Source organism: Haemorhous mexicanus, chromosome 1, assembly GCF_027477595.1.
Source record: "Haemorhous mexicanus isolate bHaeMex1 chromosome 1, bHaeMex1.pri, whole genome shotgun sequence".
In the NCBI taxonomy this organism is placed as follows: domain Eukaryota; kingdom Metazoa; phylum Chordata; class Aves; order Passeriformes; family Fringillidae; genus Haemorhous; species Haemorhous mexicanus.
In genome coordinates this window covers 112668703-112694572 of record NC_082341.1, presented here as the reverse complement: position 1 = coordinate 112694572, position 25870 = coordinate 112668703, and the positions used below count along the sequence as shown (strand labels likewise).

The following is a 25870-nucleotide window of genomic DNA, read 5'->3' as shown; positions in this document are numbered from 1 at the left end:
TTCTTCCAAGCAAGAAAGCAAAGCACATAGTGATGTTTATTGGCGCAAAACCAAACACCACCACCCCACTCAGAAAGGGTTGAAACACTTATTTAACCCTCCACAACTTATTTGCTAAGCCTGTTCTAACTACACAACATACAGCTATGCCAAACTAAAGTTACGAGAGAAGTTACCTGCACAGCACATATTCTGATTGCAGGTGTGCTGGTTGGCACAGATGGTCTCACACTTGTGTTGTTTTGTGTCTGGTTCTGTGCTCGTCCTATTGACTGTTGAGATACCAGCATTAGGTGGCCATCACTGCTTCTGATAAGAACAGTTCCTGTTGAAAAAAAAACACATTCCGACTGTGAAATTAAGTCATATTATGGCTTTCCTATATTTCTGTGGAAGAAATAACTAGACCACACTAGATAATGTAATATTTACTTTATTACTCCAAGGAACAGCTGCCACGAAATATAAGAATAAAGTGCACATCAGCTTTACTATGCATCTCATGACAGAAAATAAATCCTAAATTCAAGAGAAAAACTTAACCACTGGCCACGCTGAAACACAGTGTGCATACAAGATGCAAATTGCAAACAGCTCAGCATTTGAGTCAAAAAGATATTTTGAACATTAAAAAGACAGACACACAAAATATACACACACTCTGGGATTACTTAAGCACTAATTTTAAGCAGTTCTTCATCTGCAAAATTCATCACCACTATCACACTTGGCTGCCTCTTCAGCTTCTGAACACTTAGGCACATACTTGGAGGTGAAAATATGGCTTTGAGAAAACTGTAGTGAGAACTGAAGCCTGATGAGCACCAGCTCACCCACCTGTATCAAAATCATCCCCCCCAGTCAAGAGGGCAGTGGTCTCCCATGAAAATCAAGGTCACTGAGATATCTGAAGCTGTCCCTCTGCCAAGGGTGTGTCCAAAAGCATTAAAACCCAGAGTTTTATTGGAGCAGTTTGAAGTCAAATAGGGAGATTCCAGTGGGAAAGAATTAAAAAAGAAAGGGAGGAAAAAAAAGGACCATTCAGCTACTAAAGCCTCCTCCTCCAAGGGCTCATCTCTGAAAAATCTGAGTATTCAGAACAATCAAAAATACAAAATGCCAGCTGGATACTTGGTCTGTACCATGTCAGATCCTTCAAGGGAGCTACAGAGGACCCTACCTTTGTTGTGCCTCACCTCCTTTGCCTTCAGCAGCAGCTGCTGCAAAGTCCACCACTGAAAATGCCATCCTCAAACACCGTCACTTAACACTGATCTTTCAAATAAAAGGAAGGAGGAGGTACAGAAGAATCCAGACATGTAAATAAGACTACCTCAATGTTTCTGGAGGGCTGCATTAAACTTTCTTGCAAATTATCCAATATCTGAAACCCAAAACTTCTATGCACACTTACAATCTTTCCTAGAGTAAAACAAGACTGTAATGAAAGTCTTTTTATTTCTTGGTTAGTCTGAAAGCTGACAACATAGACCACACAATACAGTCTAAAACACTGCTTCTGTCTGAGTTTAAATGCATACAACAGAAAAAGCCACAAGCTCCATGCATTCAGTTTTGTTGAGTATGTTTTGGGTTTTTAAAAAAAAAAAAAACAATCAAGCTGTAACCACATGCTTAGAAACAGCTTTTCAACCTCCACATCTAAAAGCATAAGAGGATATTGCAAGACAACACAAAACCTGGTATAAAATTCTGTAACATCAACATATTGCCATTTACATAGCAGACACAAGCTGAGAACTGCAAGAGCAGCATCTACATGATCCCCTCTTTTCTCAAGCAGCTTTTACTACACAGGCCAGATGCAAAAGCCAAGTTGCATATTCTGAAAAACACTGTTAACTCCATCTGACAACTCAGCTTTCTCCTCCTCCACTGATGACTTGACTATAATTATATTTAGGTACAGATGGATCATTTAATTTAATCAATGAATAACCGGAATTATAGAAAACATTAGATTTCTCATTTTCTTTTCACGCCATCTCATTTAGACAGTGATTCATGGCAAACAATTTATCATCAGCCAGGAAAAGGGTATTGTTTCCCTTGTTCAGACCACGTGCTTATGCAGATTTCACTGAAAGAGAGAAAGTTGACCACATTTTGCTAGCAATAGCATTTCTCTCTGCTCTCAGTCTACATTCAGAATGGCAGAAGTGCTGCTACTGGAGATTTTAGGCTTTTCTTTTATAAGCCTGGTTTAAAACATCACTGACAGCTCTACTACTTTGAGATGGCACATATAAACTTATAATTTCATTCCTTTAGAGGTCTGGAATGCATTAAGAATTAATTTTCATGTACTTGAATATTTTGTTGCTACTCATTACATTTGTCGGTTAAGTCAAACTATCAGGAGTGCATTTTCTATTTCTGCATTTGAGAAACCATATTGATACCAGTCAACTTGATTACAGGGCAGGGACTGGTTTTGCACTGCTGTTCTGCATTTTCAGTTGGCATTCAAGAGAGATGGAGACCCTGCTGGAAAAGTATCCCATCCTCCAGTCACCTGAATGGGATGAATTTCCACCACAATCTGCTTGCTTGACATTAAATTACCTCAAGAGCCAGAGCTAGAAAGTTTATACAAATACAATACAGTTCATATGTAAATTCATTAACAGCTCCAAAAAAGAAAAGGTAAACAAGTAACCCCTTTACATTTGAGCAGGATAGCAGTGATCCCAAAAAGGATGTAACCCAAAACATAATGCAACTTTCCAGCCCTAGCAACGGGATTAGGCAACACAAGGACATCCATACTGAATTAAAATAACTTAGTGAAAGCAACCACAGCAGAAGTTACCTAAGGCCAGTCCAGTGGTGATAGCCTTGATTGGAACATTCAACTAGGATGATGCCTGTTACTTGAATATAAGTTAGAGTAACAATCATGTCCCTATCTTTGTTCCATTTGGCAGAATTTTTAATAAAGCATGGTAACCTTTTCAGGGCAGCAGCTCTTTGTGACACTGGCAAAATGATAACTCCCAACCAGTATTATGGTAATCTAGTAACTACTGCTTCTGCAGGCTTAATGCTATTGATGCTTGATGCACAGATAAAGCTGAAGGCAAATTTGAAACAGCTGTTAGAGCTACAGTTCCACACACTGAAGAACCACATCTTGTCCAAGCACGAGAGACAGTTCTGGGCAGTTACAACCTAATGTCACAAAGGGACAGTAAACTGACATATGAGCTGCCTGAAACTCTTTGAAAGCTGTTGAGAACAGCACTTATTTTTTACCTCTCATTGCCACAATTTAATTACAGTTTTTCACAACTTTGGTACTCCCCTTCTGCCTGGAAACAGAAGCAATAACCCCATACTACAGCCAATAGCACAGACTCCAAGAGGTGGCACAGGAGGTCTCTTATGCCAGAAGAAGAGGTTCCATGGCTCTTAAAACCAATGCCTGAAGTCTCACACACTCTATACAGCTGCACAAGTGTGAAATGAGGGAACAGCAGGTGATGGTAACCTTGAGGCTCTCAACAGAAAGGTCACGTAAACAGACTGGTGCAGCTACCAGGACGCTACTATCAGAAAGGAAGGTAAGTGCAAGAATCCACATTCTTCACTCGGCTGGGGGAGAAAGATAGTAGTTCTTATCAAGAGCTGTTTTACATTCAGTAGAAAGCAAATACTAACAAAATAAATGTGAAAACACATCATGTCTTGCAGTCACTGCAACTCCACAAGTAAATGGGGGGAAGAAAGAGAGAACACACGAAACAACACAGGATCTCTGAAGAGCTGAAGCATGAAGTTTCATCTAACATCTCTCAGCACTGCATTTAAGAACAGAAAAGGTATTGGCAATTGGAGCAAATTATCAGCATCAATGGTAGCAAATGAAGAGTGATGAAGCATCCTCACAACACTAGAGAAGCCCTCTTTTGGGCTGTACTTCCAAGAACATTATTTGATAGTTTTACTGGAGTTGTTTCAGAGAACGGGAATGACTTCCTCATTATTCACGCACTTTGATAGGACAAGCAAGGCACAATCCCTTTGGGGCTACAAAACTGTTCCTATTTTCAAACCAAAGTGACCAGTTACCATCAGGGATTATTTCTTACATTCTTCACTGGAGGACTCAAGTGTCTCCTACAGATTTAAAAAAAACCAAAAAAACAAAAAAACCCTTTTTGCAATGAACTGAGACTTCCATCCCTAGATATTCTGTCCTGCCAAAAACATACTCTAGAAAGTGATTTGGTTTTCCTACACTGGCTGAAAAGGCATTTAAAACACAATCAGCTGTTTCAGCCATTTGTTCTCTGCACACCTTTCTTCAGCTGTAACCCTGTGAAGGCAGCTGGAGGGCAAGTGCCTGACAACCAAAACCCACCCCAGTTTCCCCCAAAGCTACACAGAAGGAGCCACACTATACATTCTTACCTTGAAGAGGTCTCATTGAGATCTACACCCTGCCTTCTCCTGGAACCAGGGCTGCAGGTACCCTGCTTTGAGGAGGAGAGCCTGGCAATAGTCTTGTAAAGCTCTGGCAGCCACAACCCAGATCAGCCTCTACTGAGACTGTGAGCAATGGAAGATCAGAGGCCTTCTAATGAAATTTCACTTAATTTCCTTTCACAAACTTGAGATCCCTCTGCTACAAATTTTCCCTGCCCCAACACCACTGGTGAAGGAAACCCACCTTATTCTGAACTTGGTTCAGCACCCAACCCAGGAACCACAAAACACAGGTTAGCAGCTTCCAGATACCTCTGCATTTTAACTAGAAAGCACCAAAACCTCACTGGAGACACGAGCAAGAAGCTGTGGGATAACAGCAGAGATCTGTTTGTGCCACTGTATGTAATGCCTGGGCTGCATGGGCTTCACTGCATGGGCTGCATGGGCTTCACTGTTTTTCAGGGAACAGTGTAAAGGAAACCACAATGCTGTTAACACAAACCTGTGCTGCCAACTGAAGCTCTGGGCTTCATCCAGCAGCACTGAGCACCAGTGCATGCTGAAAGCATCCCACCGTAAGGGCAACCTCCACCACAAAAGACAAGCCCGAGACATTTCTGATGGGGAACTTCCCCCAGGAATTTCCTGAGATGAACCAGCTGGCATTTGTGCTCCGGTGGAGATACACCTTGTGCTGTTACTACAGGCGAAGCTGAAGCTGTCACATTAAGCCACCACTTTGATTACAAGTTTTCCAACCCAACTGCTCAAGCAAACAGCTCTTGGGAACTGCTGCTTAGGGAATAACATGAGGAAATGAAGAGAAGTCTTTTGCTCCTAAAATAAAATACAAGCAAGAACCAAGCGCAGTGAGACCAAGCTCATTTAAGAGAACGTAAGTCACAAAAGCTGCATTCAAAGAAGGGTAAATTTAACTTATTTCAAAACAAGGAGTGCCTCCATCAGGTATGCTGCCAATCTTAGTAAAGTACACTTAAACCCAGTTATAAAAACAAGGCTAAATGGGGACTTCCAGGTCTCAAATCGGTAATGAAACAGCAAAAATGTTTTAAAACAACAGTAGTGTGTCAGAGCTCTCTGTTCCTAAACAAATCCCATTCTTTCACTGAGCACTCAAAACAAAACAATAGCTTTTAAGGAAGTTATTTCAAGCTAAAACCAAGCTTGAAAGGGGATGTTTTAATAGAAAACTAAGTGGCAATTAGAAAGGAATATTGCTTTTAAGTTTCTTTAACTATTTAGGATCATTGAAAATTTGGAAAATAACTTAGCAAACACTACTAATCCATGCAACAGGTTTGCATACAGTTTTTCTCCCTAAAGACATCCCTTAGGAAATAAAAGTTTGTTTTTTCCTCTTCAATTCCATTGATCAAGCTCCACAGACTAGGTCACCTGAAAGTTTTAAAAAATAGATTACAGGAGTGAATAAGACAGACCAAAAAAGGGCATTACTAGAGATGTAGACTGTTATAGCAGTGATTGTACCAAGGTGCATTTTGTCAGTGTGTTAGCTAAAAAAGAGTTCTAAAGAGGCACAAAGTGTTAATGAAATACTGGGAAAGACAGTAACCCAACTTCTACATGATTGACATAATCCTTCTAATATGAAGGGGCTGTAATGTTTTCAGATGAAGTACGGTCTGTAGTGCATGCACTATTCCCTATGAACCTCACTCAGTACTTGAGTTTTCCTAGATATCTACTGCAAATTTCTGTAATGGAGATGAAGAAACAAAGACAACAGCCCAATTTGGAGGCAACATCTAGTAGTGATTTTCACTGTTTTAGGAACAAAGCTACAATAATGATCTACAGGCTATACCAGGTTACCTCATCACATGCTCTTAATAATGATCTCTAACTTGTATTTTTAAATGCGGTTGACTTCAGACAACAGATCTTTTGTCAAGTCAAAGATTGCCTGTTTTAGGCTTTTCTTGGGAAAAGCACCAGCCATTGTTCTTAGATTTCCCAGATTAGCAGGGCAGAGGGCTCATCTACCCTGTGTGGGGTCAAGATAAGTTGTCCAGCATCTACACTACAGCCACAAAACATTTTACTCCATACAGCAATTCATACCAACCTTTGGAAGTCGATTCTAGCTGATATAAGAATTCAGCAATGTTCAATCCACAATCAAACACTGCTATTGCAGCAACCAGAATCACTCACCACACATCCAGGCCCTCAACCAATTAATTCCATTCACATTTTGTTTCACAAACCAAATAATTACATATCTCAGAAATCACCCTCTGTGCTCTTTCCCTTTGCTCCAGGGAAGCCTGTAAACTAATGGGTCTTCATAGCAATGGCTCAGGACCAGTGACTAGCATGTAGATATTGCAGAGTCACAATGAAATGTCAGATTTTGAATTCCAATGAAAGACACCCTGTTTTACCCATGGATATGGAAATCATTAATTTCCATGTCAGGAGAAAAATTCTGAGGGCATAATCCCCATATTCTTTCATGCTACAACAGAACACAGTCTATATACAATGTTATACCTGTAAGTTCTTTAAAGATGTTGGTGGCATCTTTGCCAACTGCACAAATGGCACTGCAGTTTCATGTAGAATCTGGAATACAACTTTCAAGGCTGATATAGAAAACCAGGAAAGGGATGATGCTATCTCTTCTAGGCAGGATGGAGCAGACTCTGGTATCCTATTGTTTAAAACAGTCTGGAATAACGGACACCACACATCCTACTCAAGAGTGCAAACAAAGTCCCCTCTCCCTCCCTTTCTCCAGGAACTAGACACAAAATGCTAGAACTGCAAAAATCTGAAGCCAAGTTTCACACACTGCTCAACCAGCAAGTCTTATCCAAGCTGTTGAAGACTAGCTGCTCATCAATGTATTTTGGTGCCCAGATGGATATCTGTTTAACAGTCTAGCAACTGGGCCCCCTTAGTTTTCACATTTTCTGATGCCTTTTAACAGAATACAGGCCCACATTTCAGTGTTAAAAGAGTTCTCCTCGACAGCACATATGGCTGAGCTGCTTTCCGTGAGAACACATTTTTATCTACATAATTTTACTGTTATAGTAGAACTCTTAAGCAAAAGTACAACTGTACAACCAACAACAAACAACCAATAGGTTTTCTGGGCATAGTTACAAGATGGCAATACCATTTCTATTTGGATTCAGAGTGTATTTATTACACTTGAATCCCAAGAGGTGCTGTTTTTATTGTGTGTAGGCATCAGGGATTCCCAGCCAACACTGTGCACCACAAGGCAGAGCTTTATTGGATATTGTGGTAGCATCTAGCTCTTGTCCTTGGGCCACGCCTTTCAGCAACTGGGATCATTTCCCGTTAGCATTTCCCCATCACATCTTTGTGGTTTGCAACTTTGCACCTTGAGGCTTGGTTCCTTTCCTATCTGAGTAATCAGACAGTTCTAGGACTGTCTACAGCTAAGATGATCTGACTTGAGCATTCTCTGGGACCCAAATTACCTCATACAGGAGCTTCAAATATTTGCTGGGGACCCAGCTGATGGCAGTGAAATAGTGCCTCAAAGGAGCAAAGTGACACTTCCTTGCTCTCAAGACAATTCCTACAGCAGTGAAAGAAGCACTGAGTTTCTACACCACATTCTCTTGTGTACTCCTAGTACTCACTGTAGTGAAATTCTTCAAATAGCAAGTTATATGCTTGGCACACTGCAGCCATATATATACAGCAGACAGCTTTCTAAGGACCAGAAGGTATGCCAACACCCTGCACTTACCATTTCTGGAACAGCCATTTGCCTGTTACAGAGAAATCTGAAGCTGAAATGCTAAACCACAAATCTTAACTTTAAACCAAGAGTTGCTGAAAACATCATTGGTGTTTTGGTAGTGCTTTAACTAAGGACAAGATCAGTCCTCTTTAAATCTGTCTCCTTTAAGTAAGAAGAGAATCAAGTCAGTTAATTGAGATTAATTTTACAATGCAACATTTGTTTCCTCATTGCTCACCTTGGGGACCAGAAGAAAGTTGAATTCCATTTCTGAAAGTGCAAATTTACTCCTCAGCTGGATGTTTTTTCACTTGCAAACAACAGATCAACACTGAATTTTAGCAATGATCACCACCTTGCTCTAAGTGTGATAGAGCAAACAAAAATTATTGCAGAAGACAGCAAAACCTCCATGGGAAGCATTAACTTCTGTCTACACAGATATTGTGGAAACTGTCACCAGAACTGCGTGATATTTGTCAAGTGCCTAGTATGGCAGCTATCTGTAAAGGTGTTCTGAGTGCACTAACCCCCTTCAACAGAGAACACTGGCTGCCCCACTAAGACTGCCTGGTAATGCACCACCCACCAGTCAGCTGGACCTGGCTTCCAGGGCTCCGCCAGGAACAGGTGGAACTGCCACTGGGCAAGCTGCCAGGGAAAGGCTTCAGGTGCTCTGCCAACCAGGGCATGCTGTTTCACCCAGTTGTTGTTCTAGCCTGGACATCCACCCAAGGAACTCTGATTTCCCAGGCAACTCCTAGGAGCAGCCAGTACTAATGAAAGCATCTCCTCTGCCTCCACCAAACTGGAAGTGTGCTCTGGAAGAAGTCTGCAAACATGAGCTGTGAAAATTAAGTGTTACCATATCATCGGACTGTTCTTACAGCACAGTAAGATCACGGAGCTTCACCAGTTCTCTAGCCTTAACAGATCCTAGATTTCCTCATTAGCAACAAGGATCTTCCATCTATTGCCATTTTTACCCCACTTCAGTTGCAATCAGAGCTTATTTCCTCAAGACACTGGTGGAAAAGATCTGTTAGTGGACTTTGTTCTAAAGGTGATCCAGATGGCAGAGCAGACCTTAATTCCAACAATCTGAATAGTAAGACACTTAACATCTATGGTGATTTTTTCCATTTTGCAAATTACACCTGGTTTTCTTCTGACATCATCAATTTTCAGAAAATGCCAAGAGAATTCTCAAAGGAGTATTTGCATTTTGCTTTTGTCTAAATGGTTAAGGCAGTACTAATTATTCATCTTCGATAGTTATCAAAAGCATTGCAATTGACATCAAAACATGCATACACATATATCTGCAAATACAATCCTACCCACTAGGCACAGCACAGACTCCAGTCAAGTGGCAAAACAAATACCTGGTTCTCTAAAATGACTTAAAAAACCTGGTATGGTTACTACTCAAAATAACAGCACATGAGCTTACCTAGATTTTATCAGCATATTTGGGAAAAAGAATACTGAAACATAATTAGTATTTCCTCCAGCTGTCACCTGTGTGAATGATGCTATTTTTACCGCTACAAGCTGAAAGGCCTTTAAATACTGCAGAAGCAACACAAGTCATGCTCACATTCTCTCTCTTCTAAGGATTAAAAAAAGTTTACTGTTCACCAAACTGTAGCTGTAATTCTTTGCAATACACTCAAATCAATGGTAAAATCTCAACAGCATTTAACATTAATTTTACTGAGCACCATATTTCCATGTTTCAGTTTTCAGGATGCGTCTATATTTTTTTTCTGTGTTTTGGAAAACCATAAATCTAGACATTAGCTTTGCATCTTCTGCCAAGATTTAAATCTTAATTCCCACATGGCTGTGCATTTAATCATATGAAGGCATTATTTTGCTAGACATACTCAGTCCTGAAAGAAAAATCAAGTCCTATAGTGCAGTTGAAATTTCAACTGCACAACGCAGTTCCTCGCTATTATCTAAGTTTGACTTAGTTCTTCAAGCCCACCAAAGCTTTGTTCACCCTTACTCAGCAAAAAAAAAGTTGATCAGCATCACCTAATGTGAAGAGAGAAGTTTGCAGAGAATCCATCCCCAGAAGCCTGCTAAACAGAGGATGTTATTGGGAAACAAAAAGTTACAAGCATTGATTATTTAGCCCCTACTGGTCTAAGCACAAGTACCATGCTCAGACTTCATGGAACTACCAACATCCAGACACTGCATACTTTGAAGGAATTTTGACAGTTTTCTGCCTGCTGAAACAAGAAATCTTTAGATAGCCTACTCCTACTCAAACATAATATAAATTAAGAAGTATTTTAAAATCTGCATTTCCTCCTATTCTAAAGCAACGGACCAGATACAAATATTACCAAATATTCATATTATCGAATTCCTCATGGTTTTACCACTGAAAAACAACAACTAGAACATGACAAGGGAGAAAGCAGAGGCCAGCAGTATCCCAATGTTTATCAGCCCTTAGCTCTTCAGGTTACCCACCTTATGTTCTACAGACAATTAAGAGAAACTCAACAAGACCAGGCTCCACACCACCCCAATCCAGTTTTGGAATATCCACGCCAGGTCTCTCCTTCCCACCTACAGGAGTCCACATGCTGCCTGCCTGCCCCCATGCCACACAGCCCAGCCACCTGACACACAGCACACCTGGCTGTGCTTTCTGAAGTTACCCACTATCAGCCTAGATAAGCTGCAGGCAGTGGAAAACCTGCCACAGACGAGGCAAAACATCCAAGCAGAGACAACTGAGCTGCAAACAGAAACCAAGAAGCTGAACTTGCTGCTGTTCCTCTCTAAGTCAGGAAACCTTACACGGAGACCATGCCTTGCACCACACTGCTAGTGAAATTACAGCACACTCAGGACACCTTTTCTTTGCTGACACCATGCTTGCTCAGCCCCACTGGTGCTAGCAGTAATGGAAAGCATAAAACAGAAATACACACACCAGAGGCAGCCAATGCTACAGTGGAGAGTGATGGCAGCTGCTGCCACAGCCCTGTGTGGCATGAGGTGAGGTTTTCAAAGAATTTTCCTGTTCTAAGCAAACTGAAGGTAACAATGGAGGATACTGGCATCTGTTTCAGTTCTGTCTTTTTTCACCCCATCAGCAGAGAAGCAGATTTATCTACTAATTGTCCTTCCAACACCTGCCTGTAATGAGCATTCCAGGGCCAGGGATAGACCGAAAGTAGAGACACAGAAGTGACAAAAACCTAAGTTCAAAAAAAGTAAACAAAACCAAACCAAGAAACAACATTCTTCTTGTTGTTTTTATGTTCTTTTTCTACCCTCCACTTCTCTAAAGCAGTGTGGGGCCCAAAAGACAGTAAGGTGAAGTACAGACATTTGTCACGGCCGTTGTCTCTCCTTCCCCTTCCCAATTATTTCCTCCTGTCTAATAGCACAGACCATCCATTTCTCCCCCCCATTAAGCTCAGGTTAACCAAGGACACAATTTCTTGTTAAGCAGATGGTCCATGACATGAGACTTTTGCAGGTTTGTAGGCATCAGCACAGGCCACATGGAGCTCAGGACAGAGGCAGCACTGCGCTCACCACGCCGCTCTGCTCTCTGCAGACCCAGACTGCTACGTGCAAAGCCTTCTGAAATGCTGCTAGCCTTGTTGCTCTTGTCAGTAAAGAGGGCAACTGAGCAAAGGTCCCTCTGGCAGATCAAATTCCCTTCATTTGGGAGGACATGGCCCAACCACTGAGTCTAAGAGCTGATGGTATGCAAGATAAGAAGACCAAAGCCATCCCTGATGTCAGACTAGCTGGAGTCCTACTGCTTGCTAAAAAGCAGTGGTGCTCAGCTAGGGATGGACTGGAGCAGGAGGATGGCCCTGGGCATCTGAAGCACTGCTTTGCAGCTGGCTGCTCTGCTGAAAACCAGCACTTTGTAGAGGAAATCGTAGGAAGGTGATGAAAAACCCTTGTTACTCATGAGAAAGCCTGAGTCCTTCAAGACCAAGAGAACTTGTAAAGCTCAGTGGTCTTTCCTGGGCAATCAGACAAAAAGAGGCGCTTGGCAGATGGGCAATCTGTGCTCAGGGACATAAGGAGTCAGTCATTAGCTAGTCATCTGCTTTTCCCAACTCCTGGCTTTTTTCTGAGCAGGAGAAAGAGCAGTGTAAATCCCAGATTTCCATGAACCTCCACTGCCCTCCAGGTCACAGAGGGAAACACAGCTCCACTGGTGCCCTTCCTTCCCCAAACTGCAGTGTTGTGGAAGCAATGCCCACTCTGAGCCACAAGTAGTTCATCAGAAACTCAGCATGACCAGTAAGGGCAGTGCTGTCCAGCCTTCCTCAGAACAAGCCACCCCAAATACTTCCCTTTGAAACTCAAGGGAAGGATGTTTTCTGTAGGCATATTTCTTAACAGGTGCCACAAAAGATGAATGCCATGATTTTAAACCTAAGTGCATCCTCCCTTCTGTATATTATCCTCCATGGCTGGATTTGACAGTTTATTTGAAATAAAAAACTTTTCAAGCCTTGGAATTTGGTGGTTTATTCCACTTCTTTTTCTTAATGCTGCTAACACTTGCAGCTTTAATGCTATCCATCTTGCATTTTTTATTATTAATTAAAAATTGAATCCACCTAGAAGACAGAGGTAAAATACTAACACTTTTTCAAGACAGAATGCATTTTTTATCTAACCGAAACATTGATCCATTTGAAATCTGACAACGTCTAGTTTTTTCTGAAGCACTGAAGTCCATACAGTTATTTTTATTTACAATGCTGCAGAGTACCAGCACCTCAGAACTTCTGATACAAAGACTGCATCGTCCCAGGAGCAAGGAAAACAAGCTGATGCAACTGAGGGGTAATACTACTTTTGTGACATCTGCTTCCTACCACAATAAGAGTCAGATGACATTCAACAGTATACCTGGATGCAGTCAAACCTAAGCTACTACAAAAAAACTGTAAGTTTTGCTAACTTGTAGTTCCCAAACCACAGGCATCTCACATGATCATCCACCTTCACAGAAAGGTGTTTAACTGAATGTCAATACATTCCAGAAAGCAAAAGTATTCGATACAAAACCTGAATACCTGGGAAGCCCTGCTACAAGTTAATATATTTCCATTATGGCTCATTTCAGAGGAAAGTTGGCAAGGATTTAAACTCATCCTTGACTGCTGACTACCCAGACATTACAGCATCATGAGTGCTGGGAAATCTACAGCGAAACTGACTAAAGACTTTTTTTTTTTTTTAATTAGCATTGTATATCTCCTTGGGAGGAGGTGCATGTCTTTGATAAAGACATTAGGATTAAAAAAAAAAAAAAAAAAAGGAGGAAGGAAAAAAAAGCAAATATGCACTACCAGCACAGGAATTACTGTAAAGCCAGTCATCCTTTTCAGCAATATCCAACCTGAAAGTAATTGCAACAGATGCTCCAACAACAGAACTGTCCTGGCAGGAAATAATTATAGCATCAAATAGCAATGAAGTCATTACATATCTTGGGGTCTCAACAGAGCGAGACCAAAACCAGTGGAAGAAAAGTAACAACTTCTTTTTTTTTTTTAAAAAAGGGACTTAAATACAGCCCAACAGGGAGAAATGAGAAGATCAGAACCAACAGCACCTTCTCCCTCTTACGAGAAAGTGCAGGTGGAAGCCCTGGCAATTCTTGTTGCTATCCAAAGTATTAAGATGTCTGTATCAGCACTGTGCAACTCCTACGTTAATATTCTCACTGCTGCTATAGGAAGCACATCTGCAAAGGCGGCATCTCTCCAAACCCTTACGTTCCCCGCAGAGGATTTATAGAAAAAATGGTTTCACGTAATGAACTTTCAACTCTGTCCACCTTAGGCAAGGCAGTATTTTGTTTCATGAACAGTCGCATCGGCCTGGTTGTGCCGGTGACAAGAATTCCCGCGGGACCGCCCGGTCGGAGGCGAGTGCGGGCAGCCGGACCCGCTCGGTAAGTTACGGAGCCGCTCTACAGCCGCCAGCCCACGCTCACACCCCCTCCCGAGATACTCCTGCATCCAAGTTCCATAAAGCCTCGAGCAGTCTTTTCCAAGTCACGCATACGGGTAAGTTAGCCGCTGAGTTTTTGGTTACTTCTCCGGCTCTTCGTGCTATCCAGCAAAGTAAGAAGTTGCCTCTATCCAGAGACTTCCAGATCCATCCTGCAGACAGGCTGTAAGCATCCCCAGCGCTGCCCGACGGAGCCCAGTCACACTGCCCATGCCCCGCAAGGCAGACGCACACGCCGGTTCCCAGAAGTTTGGGGCAGACAAGCAGCCCGAAACACGCACCGCCACTACATTACCGCCACCCCCGCCGCCCTGCCCGTCCTTCGCCAAGGCTCATCTCCAGCAGCAAGGGCAGCGCGCCGGGCTCCGTCCTGCCCACCGGCCCCCCGGCAGCGGCGACCGCGGCACGCCGGCTAGGTCGCGACACGAGTCGTGCCCGCAGCCGGGGCAGCCCGGGAGGGATCACTCACCTGGGGGCAGCTGCAAGTTGGCCGGCAACCGGAGGGTGGCCGCGGGCGGCCCCTTGGGCGCCACCGGCCGCGGGACGCCGGGAGCGGCCCCCCGCACGACCGGGGTGCCCGCGGGGGCGGCCGCGGGACGCGGCGGGGCGGCCGCGGGGCCGGCGGGCACAGCGGCGGCGAGGCTGCCCCGGTCGGGCGCCGAGCCCGCGGCGGGGGCGCAGGCGGCCGCCTGCTCCGGGTGCCCGCCGGGCATGAGCCTGATGGGGGCCGCCGAGGTGCTCATGGAGGAGGAGGCGGCGAGGGGACGGGGGGCGGCCGCGTCGCGCAGAGCCCCGCGGCGCCCCGCAGCATCGCGGGCGGGGGGCGCTCAGGCGGTGCCCCGGCCGGCGGCTCGCCCGCGGAAACACATGGCAGCGCCGCTCCTCCGGCTCCCGGGCGCCGCGCACGTGGGCCCGGCCAGCCCGGCCTCCCCTGCCGGCGGCGGGAGGGGAGGAGGAGGGAAGAAGGGCGGTCCAATGCCGCCAGCGCGTCCTACTGCGGCGGCGCCCGGCGCGGCCCCGCCGCCCCTTTGAGCCCGCCCGTGTTTATGGAGCCATGCGGACTCCAGCGGCTGTGCCGCGTTGAAGTTGGCGGGAGCCGTGAGAGTCCGGGCGGCCAGAGGGGGACGCGCCCGGGGCCCCGGGATGGGGGTGATGCGTGGGTGGCCAGGGCAGAGCCGCGGAGCTGCTCCTCCCGCCGTGCCTGCCTCCGGCCCGCCTACCTGCGCCAGACCACCCCCGGCTGCACCTGGGCTGCAGGTGCCCTTGGGGCTTCCATTCAAAACAAGAGCGGCTCCGGCAAGTGTGAGAGTTCGTCGCGTCGTGATGGGAGCCTGCTGACAGGCCGAGACGGCGAAAGGAGCGCGGACCTGTACGGATGGAGGGGACAGCGTTGTCCCGTTTGACCTTCATGCACGGGGCTCGACTTGAAGAAAGGCTGACGGAGGACGTGGAACTCAGTCCCCCTTGTATAGCAAGGGTGATCCTGACAGTATACACACGACACAGCTCTAAAAACAAATTTTAAAATACAATGGAAAGGTTTTGCACGTGTGATAGGGAAATCAGCATGACCTTCAGTAATTCTGCTTTGAGGTCGTTGTGTATCATAACCAAGTCTAGATTAAATTTCAATTCATTCTGAGGCATGTTGATGCCCATGCTTTATTTTATGCATAAAATTTAAGGAGTATTGCTTATAACTACCCAAACTGAGCACAACATAAGCAATTACAAAATACAGGGCCTACTGTATGGTTCATTAAAGTGGTACAAAAAGCTCAAAGTCCAAAGAATATTAGGAGAAAAAAAAACAATTGCTCTTGTGTTAAACTTCCTTTGCAACTATGTTTTTCAGGTAGAAATGTAGACAAGAAATGGAAACACTCCTCTTTTTGGCCATTTCGAGTAACAGGTTTGCTTGATTCCACAGCGTTAGTGCTTTTTATTGCTGTCAGCAGCAACAGAAACAGAGAAGAGAAATTGCTCACCTCTTGCCATGCCTACTCTATTCCAGAACAAATCAGCCCAAAATCTCAAAGAGGTGGCAGCAGCAATGGTCAGAGTTTCCAAGTGTCAGAGCAAACTAAGATGATGGTGAAAAAGAAGAGGTGGTAACGCAAGAGAGGGCATCCTCTGTACAGCTCTGCCAAGTCTGACCAAATTATATCACTTCTTACGCATATGAAGCTGTGTTACACACATAAAGTAACAACCAGGGTACAGTGAGTTACCTCCTACATGCCAAAGGATGCACGGAGACCAGGAGAGAGGGATGCTTCATTTCTAGCAAAGACCAACAGTGACTGATGGCAGAAGGGAAGAGGATGTAAAGCAAGGCTTCATGTTTATTATTTTTGGACTTCAGGAAGAATGGAGTTGGCTTCTTGCTTAAAGCCAAGTTTTTATCTTCTTGCAGCCATTGAACTTTAGAGGCAATCTCTGAGACCCCCATGCAAATGCTCAGGAGTGAAAGTGCATCTGAAGGAGGCAAAAAGAAACAGCTAAAGACAACCGAATTGTATGCACCAAAGCTGCAAAGCACAGCAGTGTGTGGAAATGAGAAGTAGAAAATACAGCATAGTGAGAGAAAGAAGTACATGAATCAAGGAGCGAAGGAAGCAATATGAAATGCATTACAAGAAAAGGCATGCCACAATTACAACAAAGAAGAAAAAAAACCACCATACCTAGAAGATGTAGAAAAATGCATATCTTTAAAAAAATTTAAAAGTTAAAGTGCCATAAGTATCTTCTCCAAACAAAGCAGAGGCACCCATCATTGTATGAAACTGCACGGGGAAATAAAAGGAAGAGTCCTTTTCCCACACGGGAAACATGTTATTATAGAGGTCCAGTATGCACTCTTTATTAGCAAAGTTAAGGGAAATACAAAAAGTCATTCAGAATAAAAAGGAACAAAGAATCTGGAACTTGAAAGCTGTTTTCATAACTGGAGAGGTTACAGCACATGTAAGGAAGGTACTTTTGTCATTACCTGGAGTTTTGGAGTTTTTAAAAATCTCTATTCTCTTGGGTAAATGCCACCATCAAAAAAAAAAACCAAAACCAACAAAAAACAAAAACCCATACATTAAAAAACTCTGAATTGTCATCATTCTTGTCTACACTCTTTTTTACCCCGAAACCTTGTCTGAGGGATACTGCTAAACATGGTAATTGCTTTTCCAAGTCAGCTGAAGATGCATCGCACCATGGGACTCTTCCTTCCATGAACACCTGGCCTTGGCAAACTGACCTGGGCACATCTGACATTCATACAGAAGTCCCTTCTTTACCTTCCAGGCACAGGAAAGCATTACAACAAACAGCAGCTCAGATTTCCTTTCCAGGAGCTATTAGGTTAGATAGATGCTGCCCGTAGTTTGCTCTGCATGACCTGTTTCCAACAGCTGAGACCTTCACAGTGCACATTGAATCAGTCTGTGCTACTCTAAGTTTCTAGAGGCTTTCAAATAGCATATTTAAAACACAAACTGCCCTCCAAAATTTCTGTCCATACAGCCAGCCTTAACTCTTCCAAAGATGGACCTTTTTAAGTCCTTAGGTGTTTAGCCAGTTTCACATACAGCAACAGTTTCAGCTTCCTATAATCCTATAAAATCTATTTAGTATGCTTCAAGGGTTTTTAATCTGTCCATGATTCTTTTTACAGAAGTTTTATATTCTCTTAGTTAGGAATTCAGGAATAGAATACATGAGTAAAAAGACTAAGTTAGGGGAATCAAAGGTGTAAACGTGTATCTATTGACTAATGAAAACAAAGTGAAATCACAGATAGCTATTTAATATCAGCAGTTGGTTGCAATTTCAGTAGATTTGTTTGTTTGTTTGTTTGTTTATAGTCAGAGATACAGTCTGCCCTGTTTTTTATCTTGACTGATGATCTTTTTATGGAGGTGCCTCTTTCAGATATTCAGGTCACAATGTATATACAGATTTGCCTAAGTCAAAGTCTTTGTTTCATGAGGAACAATACCCTGCAGCTTCTAAAACATTTAAAACTACAACAGGAAGGTATAATAAAAGATTTGGGCATATACTTTTATATTGTTACACAACATAAAGCTTGGTTGACTATACTGAGCTACTGATAGCAAGAGCTAACAGTGAGGCACGTGAAGTCCCAGCAGAGGAATTCCTGTCTGGCTGTGCACCTGCAGTGCCAGCTGATTTGAGGAACCCCAAGCTACATCACAGAGTCATAGAAACGTGTTGGAGAAGACCACCAAGACCATCAAGTACAACCATAACCCTGCACTGCCAAGTCCATCACTAAACCTTGTCCCTCAGTACCACACGTACAGATTGTTGCATTACCTCCAGGGATTATGACTTCCCTGGGCAGCCTGTTCCAATGCTCAGCAGCCCTTTCAATGAAGGAATTTTTTCTTATCTCCAATCTGAGCTTCCCCTGGCACAATCTGAGCCCATTTCCTCTTGTCCCATCACTTGTTACTTGGGAGAAGAGACCAGCTCCCACCTGGCTACAGCCTCCTTTCAGGTAGTTGTAGAGAGCAATAAGGGCATCCCTCAGCCTCCTCTTCTCCCAGCAGCTCCTGCAGCCATTCCCCAAACAACTTGTGCTCCAGACCCCAGACCCTTCCCCAGCTCCATTGGCCTTCTCTAGACACGCTCCAACACCTCCATGTCCTTCTTGTCATGAGGGGCCCAGAACTGAACACAGGATTTGAGGTGCAGCCTCACCAGTGCAGAGTACAGCGGGACAATCACTGCCCTGGTCCTGCTGGCCACACTACTCCTGATACAGGCCAGGATGCCATTGGCCTTCTTGGCCACCTGGGCACACACTGGCTCATGTTCAGCTGGAAGTGACATGGTGAGGTGGGAAGGTCTGGAAAGCACAAGCACCTCACAAGCTTGGCTCTAAGTAAAAAAGATAGATCAGAAAATTAAGTATGCAAAGAAGAAAGAAGGGAAGAATGGGCATGAACAATAGCCATGAGGAGCTGAAAATAGAAAGTAACAGGAAACAGGTCCAGTAAAAATGCCTCTACAAAAGAGATCCACAAATTAAAGCTTAGCCGTTGGGCACATATATTCTCAACAGAACACAGAATAAAACCAACTGATCTCAGACTTAATATGGTAAGAATTACAGAACTATACTATGAAATTATACTGGATACCATTGCTATCCAGTAAAACTCACTCAAAGAAAAGAGTTTTATCACTGACACTGCAGTGGCCTATAATAATACAGCATTATGTAAGGTGACTTTGCTATTTTATTAATTTATTAATATTGTTCATGAATAATGTACAGTATTGCAACACTTAGTAAATGAAACAGAACACAAATAAGACCTTTACTGTACTCATAGTACCACTGAGCAGTGATTAGCCTATTTGCAAAAATTACAATTAAAAAGGAGGAGGAAAAAAGAGGTTCTGACAGATTTTACATATCCTGTACCACCAATAACCCAGGCCAATCATCAGCTTCTGGAACACACGTCAGTAATTTTTCGTGGCAAATATATGTGCAAGGGGGGAAAAAAGCGCCTCTTTTGTACAGAGCTCAAGCATATTGGAAGTAGCACGACTCTAGTTCTATCATGTTTCAGGAAAACCCCAAAACAGCTTAGATAGAAACAAGTTCATTCAGCAGCTCTGTACACTGTAGACAATTACTGCTTCTTAGAGCTTCAAAAACATTATGCTTTCATAATTGTTCTGTGACTTAGATCTTTTTCCCTTCTCTGCTTCTGTAACTTGCATTTCAGTATCTTTTGCATTAAAAATCTGAGTAAAACAAAACAATTAATGCCATGGATTTCCAGTTGTGATGCTCCAATCTATTTTTCTTTTATCGTCCTAAGTATCACATTGTAGAAAACTATTGCTGGAGTGGTGTGTTAAATTTCCACCTCCCTATGCTTGCATATCGTCTTAGATTAAGCAGGTGCGTGTTTTTTAGCTGAACTGCTGGTCTCCCACTGGGAATTCATAATTTGATTCACCCTTAATGCACAAAGAGCATAAAAGCATAGAAAGCTAATGATTTCTGAACCTGGAACTGCAATCTTGTTTCCTTGTTTTTGTTCCATGGATAATTCAAAGAAACTGATCAAAAAGTGCCTGCAAGGAATACCTGGATTTATCTTTTTTTTCCTTTTGGTAATTTATAAAAATATTGAGATTTTTTTTCCCTTCCTCTTTCTTCCTTCACACTGTTCTCATATTTGAAGGGGGAAAGAAGGGTATTTTAAACTTTGAACAAATGTTAAAACTGAAAAATTAGCCTAATTTCAAAAGCATTAATGTGAAGCAAACTGTTTGCTCTATTTAAATATTTGGGAAAATGCATGTACATATTGTTTTCCCCCCTATTTTTTCTGTGCTGTTTCTGAAACATCCAAGTCACAGTCACTTACTGTTCTGTCATACTGGGAGAGAGGAATTGCATACTGAATTTCAAAGTACACACTCGTTAAAATTTGTTATTCAAGCTGAATACTTAGAGACAGGCAATACCCTCTGGTGCTCCATCACCCTCATTGTAAAAAAAAACAAAACAAAACAAAACAAAAAAACCCTGATGTTCAACATAACTTCCTGTGTTGCTGTTTAAGCCTGTTACCTCCAGTCTTGTCACTGAACACCACTGGCACTGTCCTCTTCCTACCCTCCCATTAGATATTTACAGACATTGACTTTACCTCCCTGAGCCTTCTCTTCTGCAGGCTGAGCAGTCCCAACACTCTCAGCCTTTCCTCACAGGTGAGATGCTCCAGTCCTTTCATCATCCTTGGGGCCCTTTGCTGGACTCTCTCCAGTACATCCATGTCTCTCTTGTACTGGGCAGCCCAGAAGGGAATACAGCACTCCAGGTGTGGCCTCACCAGAGCTGAGCAGAGAGGAACATTTGTCTTCCTTAAATCTGCTGGCAGTACTTTATAGAGGTAGTATCACAGTAACTATTATGAAAAATGAGAATACTGTGTTCTGATAATATTTTAATGCAAATTTTTTATACACTATGTAGCCTGTATCATCCACTTGTGATGGAAACTGAAGCTATTAAGCTACAAAGGGACAACATCATGTCAGAAACACTGTGGTAAGTATCACTGTTGGATAAAACACTGCTATAATTTTCATCATTTTCAAAGACATTGATAATGTCTTATACAACCCACACAAGTAGCATGTTGCCATACACCTTCCTACACTGCTTCCTGCATGAAATGTTCCCAGCAGTGTCTTACACTATTATAAATCAGCAGCAACCATTATAGCTCCCAGCACTATCAATCTACAGAGACACTACAAAAGTCACCTAACATTGTACCACCAGATGTTAGGGGAGATTTCATACATCAAGTTGAATGCACAGGTGTCACCTGGAATAATTTTTGTGAGAAGATTTTGCATACCATTTATATAATTGTTTCCTATAGAGTTATTAATACATACCTGGGATGGCTGGTTTCTCCTTATTATAGCAAGTTCAATGTTTTTTCCACCAGATTTCACAGTGTAGCATACAATGAAATAATTAAAACAAGTATATTTACCAAGTATTTTTGCATGTTTATGAAGGAAAGAGGCCCAGGCATTACTTGAAGCTTTTAGCATGCACTTCACACTGGATGACTTCTTAGCTAATTCAATGGTGTCCTTTGAGCTCCTGGAGCAGCTTTGGAGTATTTCTATTCCAAAAACTCTTACCCAGCTTTAGCATTGTCAGCAATTGCAGATGACAGAAAGGAAGTTGCAAATCTCACCACAACACACATGAATTTACCTGCTTAAATTGATCTTATAAAGGCTTATGTACATTTTGCAAAGGGACTCCCTCACAGTCACCATGCAACAGGCAATGCACAACTTTTCTGTCTGCAAGGTCAACCATTTCCCCTTGCAGCTTGTAGTTAGACTCTGCTAACATTCCAGTACTTCATTGTAGGATATCTAGGAAACATAAATACATGAGAGAATCAGTTCTCATCTATTTTTATGCCACATGTCTTTATTCTCTGGCAACTCTTGTTAGCCAAAACCTCTTCTGATCAACAGCTATGGAAAAAACAAAAACTTCAATCCTTTAACACATTCCTGTGAGCAACAGTTGAAGGAACTCAAATTCTGTCCATGGTAGAAGCATCCTGAGCAAGCTGGGATGTAGACTACTTCACTAACCCATGTAGATCTATATTCAGCATTTTAGGAATGCCATGGATGAGTTAGGCAGGGGTTTTTTTGCAAAAACAGCCAAGAATCTCAATTTGGCAGAACTGCAAAGTTTGGTACATACTTCTTTACATCAGATAAGAAAAAAAAAAGGCATGCACAAGATTTCTCTCAAATGGAATTCCAAACTTTTTCCAGTTTCATTGGCATCTAAATCACTATCAGCTTCCTAGTGAATTAAAGATTGTCTACATAGTCTAATGTGCAAGACTAGCTTCTAGTACTGTGTTTTCTTTTCTTACATTATCTAAAGAATAGATATTTGGAACGGTTCAATGATTATCTTTCCCACCCTGCAGCTGAATAATAATAAAAAAATTCTAATATAATAGCACTAAAAAAACCCCAGTAGTATTTGTTCATTTAGAAGAGATGCAGAAGGTGGGCAGAAGCTTCACCTGGGTTTACTGAAGAGCTGATTATGACCATTTTCACCTGTGCTGTGCTTTTTCAATAAATATTATCCCTGGTGGTCCAACTGCCAACTCATGTTCACCAGTCCTGAAGACAAGGATCATCCATCAGCATTTTTAAAAATTAAAATCATAATGGCAAGAAAGGTGTTCTGCACTGTTTACAGTGGGGGAAAAAAAGTATATTCAGACGATGGGAAAAGCAGATGGGGCAAGGGCTTCCCTGCTTTCTCTTTTTTGGGAATCTAACAGAGAATGTGAACAGTAATCTAATTAACTACACTCTTGAGGCAAAAACTAGGGAATAAGAGGCAGGTACAGGCAGGTCCCAGTGGGACAGAGAGCCAGGAAGGTGTGAGTGGCACATCAGAGTATAGAACAGTAGAAGACTGCAAAGTTTAACACCACCACTTGCATTGGTAAGTAACTCTGCTACCTTGGGAAAAATAAAACCACACAAACAAACATGCAATACTTAAGAAAGGAGAAAAGAAGGAATTAGGACTCGTCATTACCTTTTGTCCATAACCTCCAAATTAAGAGCCCAAATCTCTGAGCAAAAAGGAATTGAGAGAGAGATAATGGTAACAGCAAGAATGGCTACCACCTGGCAAATTATCAAAAAGCAACTTTCCCCACCAAGGTTCTTAAGTAGAGACAACACAAAGTGTGTACTTACTTACCAGTTCTAGCAACTACTTCAAAGCATCAATAACATTAAGTGGTTAAAGAAAATTGGCAAAAATATCAAATAAAACTAGCATTTACAGTACCAACACAGTGATGAGAAGTATTTATGTACTAAAACTACCCACTCAGAAATAAAGATAACAGAAATTATTATCACAATTCAGCCTTGAATTTTTTTATTTCATTGACGGACAAAAGCAGAGAAATTCATAAAATACACAGAACATACATAAAGTTAGTGTAAGCCTTTAAAGGATCCTTATGTCCTTCAGTCCTTTGCCTCGAAGCCAGTGTAACACTTGCTTTTGCCTTCACCAAGGCGCATACTCTTACAGGTCTGGGGGAGTTTTAATTCTACAGAAAAATTGTTCATATTTACTCATAACCAAAGAATGGAAGCAATTACAAAATGTGCTGATGCACTGTTTTCCTCCCTCCTCTTCTCCTACTAAGCCTTATCAAAGAGAACTAATTAAAACTGAGCAGTGAAGGTGGACACCACTCCTGCTGTGCACTGGGGAGACAAATCCAGTGCAGCAACTTCCAGCTGCCTTAGCTATATGTATGCCAGAACAGAAAGGTCATCAGACACTGGAGCAGGCTCGTCTCCATTTCCTCAATGGTCTCTGGCACACATCAGGAACCTGCAGCCAAGACACAGCTGGTCCATTCTGGAGACAAGGAGACTCTGGTTTGAACACGGTCTAGAGGACAAAACCTGGTCTCAAGCAGTTTTGTTCACTAGTGAAGAGGCACCCCATCAGCTCAGGCACTGTAAGAGCTTCCAGAATCCTGGAATCCTGGAAACTCTGCAATGAAATTACTCCACTGGATTATAGTGGTAACATTCTTGACGGACTGAGCACAAAGTATGGACAGCACCAGCTGCTGTCAGGTGTGACTGTTCCTTTAGCCAGAAGATTTCCTCAACCAGCTCCCATACCTCTTCATGATACTCACCATCATCTGACACTTTTAAGCAGAAACCTAAAAGTGTCAAACCTTATCTGCTAAAGTTGCAACACAGTGTGTGATGTGTTCTGCTGTGGCTGGACCCTCAAGAGTCAGTCTATGGGGCTTTGAGTCACTGTTGTGGCACCAGCAGTCAGGTCTACATAACCACAATGATAAAGTCCTCACAAAGAGTCCTTCATTAACTAACAACAAATTGTTATTCAAGAAGGAGAAAACCACTGCAACTTTTTTTTTAAGTCAAAAACTGCTAAGAGAGCAATGTAGGTAAAAACAGACAAATTAAAAACCTGACACAGAAATAACTTTATTCTGAGAAACAGCAATTATAAATAAATTTCAGGCCATAACAGTTTTTAAGTTTGCAGAAAGTTAACTTGCATAACTAAATATGGGTTTAGCCACTCCAAAAACACATATGAAAAGCACCTTCTTCCCTAGATACTACATGTCATGGTTTTGGTATTGTACCACTCCCCCCAACCACAGTACCAGGAAATGGGGGTTGCCAGCAGCATGATAGTGTGTAAGAAGAGAGGGCTACTGAGGTACATCCTTTTTCTTCTTGATTACAAGATACTGTAGAAAAGCACAGTACCACATCACAAGTTTCCTGAAGGTAAAGCCAGTTGAGCAAGTTCCTTATTTCCCAATTCCTAGTAAATTATTCACTCTCTGGTGTAGTTCTTCGTTCTCCCATTCTCCCACAAATTCACCTGCTTGTGAGGCCAGTGAAAACATACAGTTTCCAAAGGTAAAAGATAATAATTTTTTTTAAGTTGGATCATTCTGATGAGCTGTTTACTACAAAAAGCTGAAATTTCTTTGATCACTTGGACTCCCCTTTATGGAAGCAGTTCCACATTTAGCATCAGCCAATCTAAGAGCCCATTGCTACAAAAGAAGAGGTTCTCCTCTCTCCTGCCTCTCACTGCATCTTTTGATTTTCTCTCTATTTTAAGATGAGCAGTTCTATAGATGTTAAATTACTGTTGATCCACCTGTGTGTGGATCAAACTCAAAATCAATTTTTTTGACAAACTGAATTTTGTTTTCATCCCTTTGAAGACACACAAAGAGGATAGTTTCACCTCCTGATAGCATAACCTAAATGGAGATTGCCACAAAATACAGCAGTTCTGTTCTTCCCAACCACTTCCACAGACATTCCTGCAGCTTTCCTTGAACTGGATTTAACAATCACACAGCTTTGTGGCAACTCACACAGAAAGTTCGCTTTGCATTAGATCAGTGAGTTTAGCACAATTATCCTCAACAGCAGCCTGCATACACAATTGGTTAGGTGTAATATCAAATT

The 25870-nt window shown here is 42.5% G+C and overlaps 1 protein-coding gene across 1 annotated transcript in view; it reads right to left on the bottom strand.

The window, feature by feature from the left end:
• Positions 1-14985, bottom strand: part of TAF4B (TATA-box binding protein associated factor 4b) — a 71037-nt gene extending 56052 nt beyond the window's left edge. Inside the window, exons 1-2 of the mRNA XM_059859637.1 lie at positions 14712-14985; positions 177-325 (exon numbers count right to left, since the gene is read on the bottom strand). Of these exons, the coding sequence (XP_059715620.1) occupies positions 177-325; positions 14712-14985 (423 nt within the window). The remainder of the gene's footprint in view (positions 1-176; positions 326-14711) is intronic.
• Positions 14986-25870: the final 10885 nt, after the last annotated feature.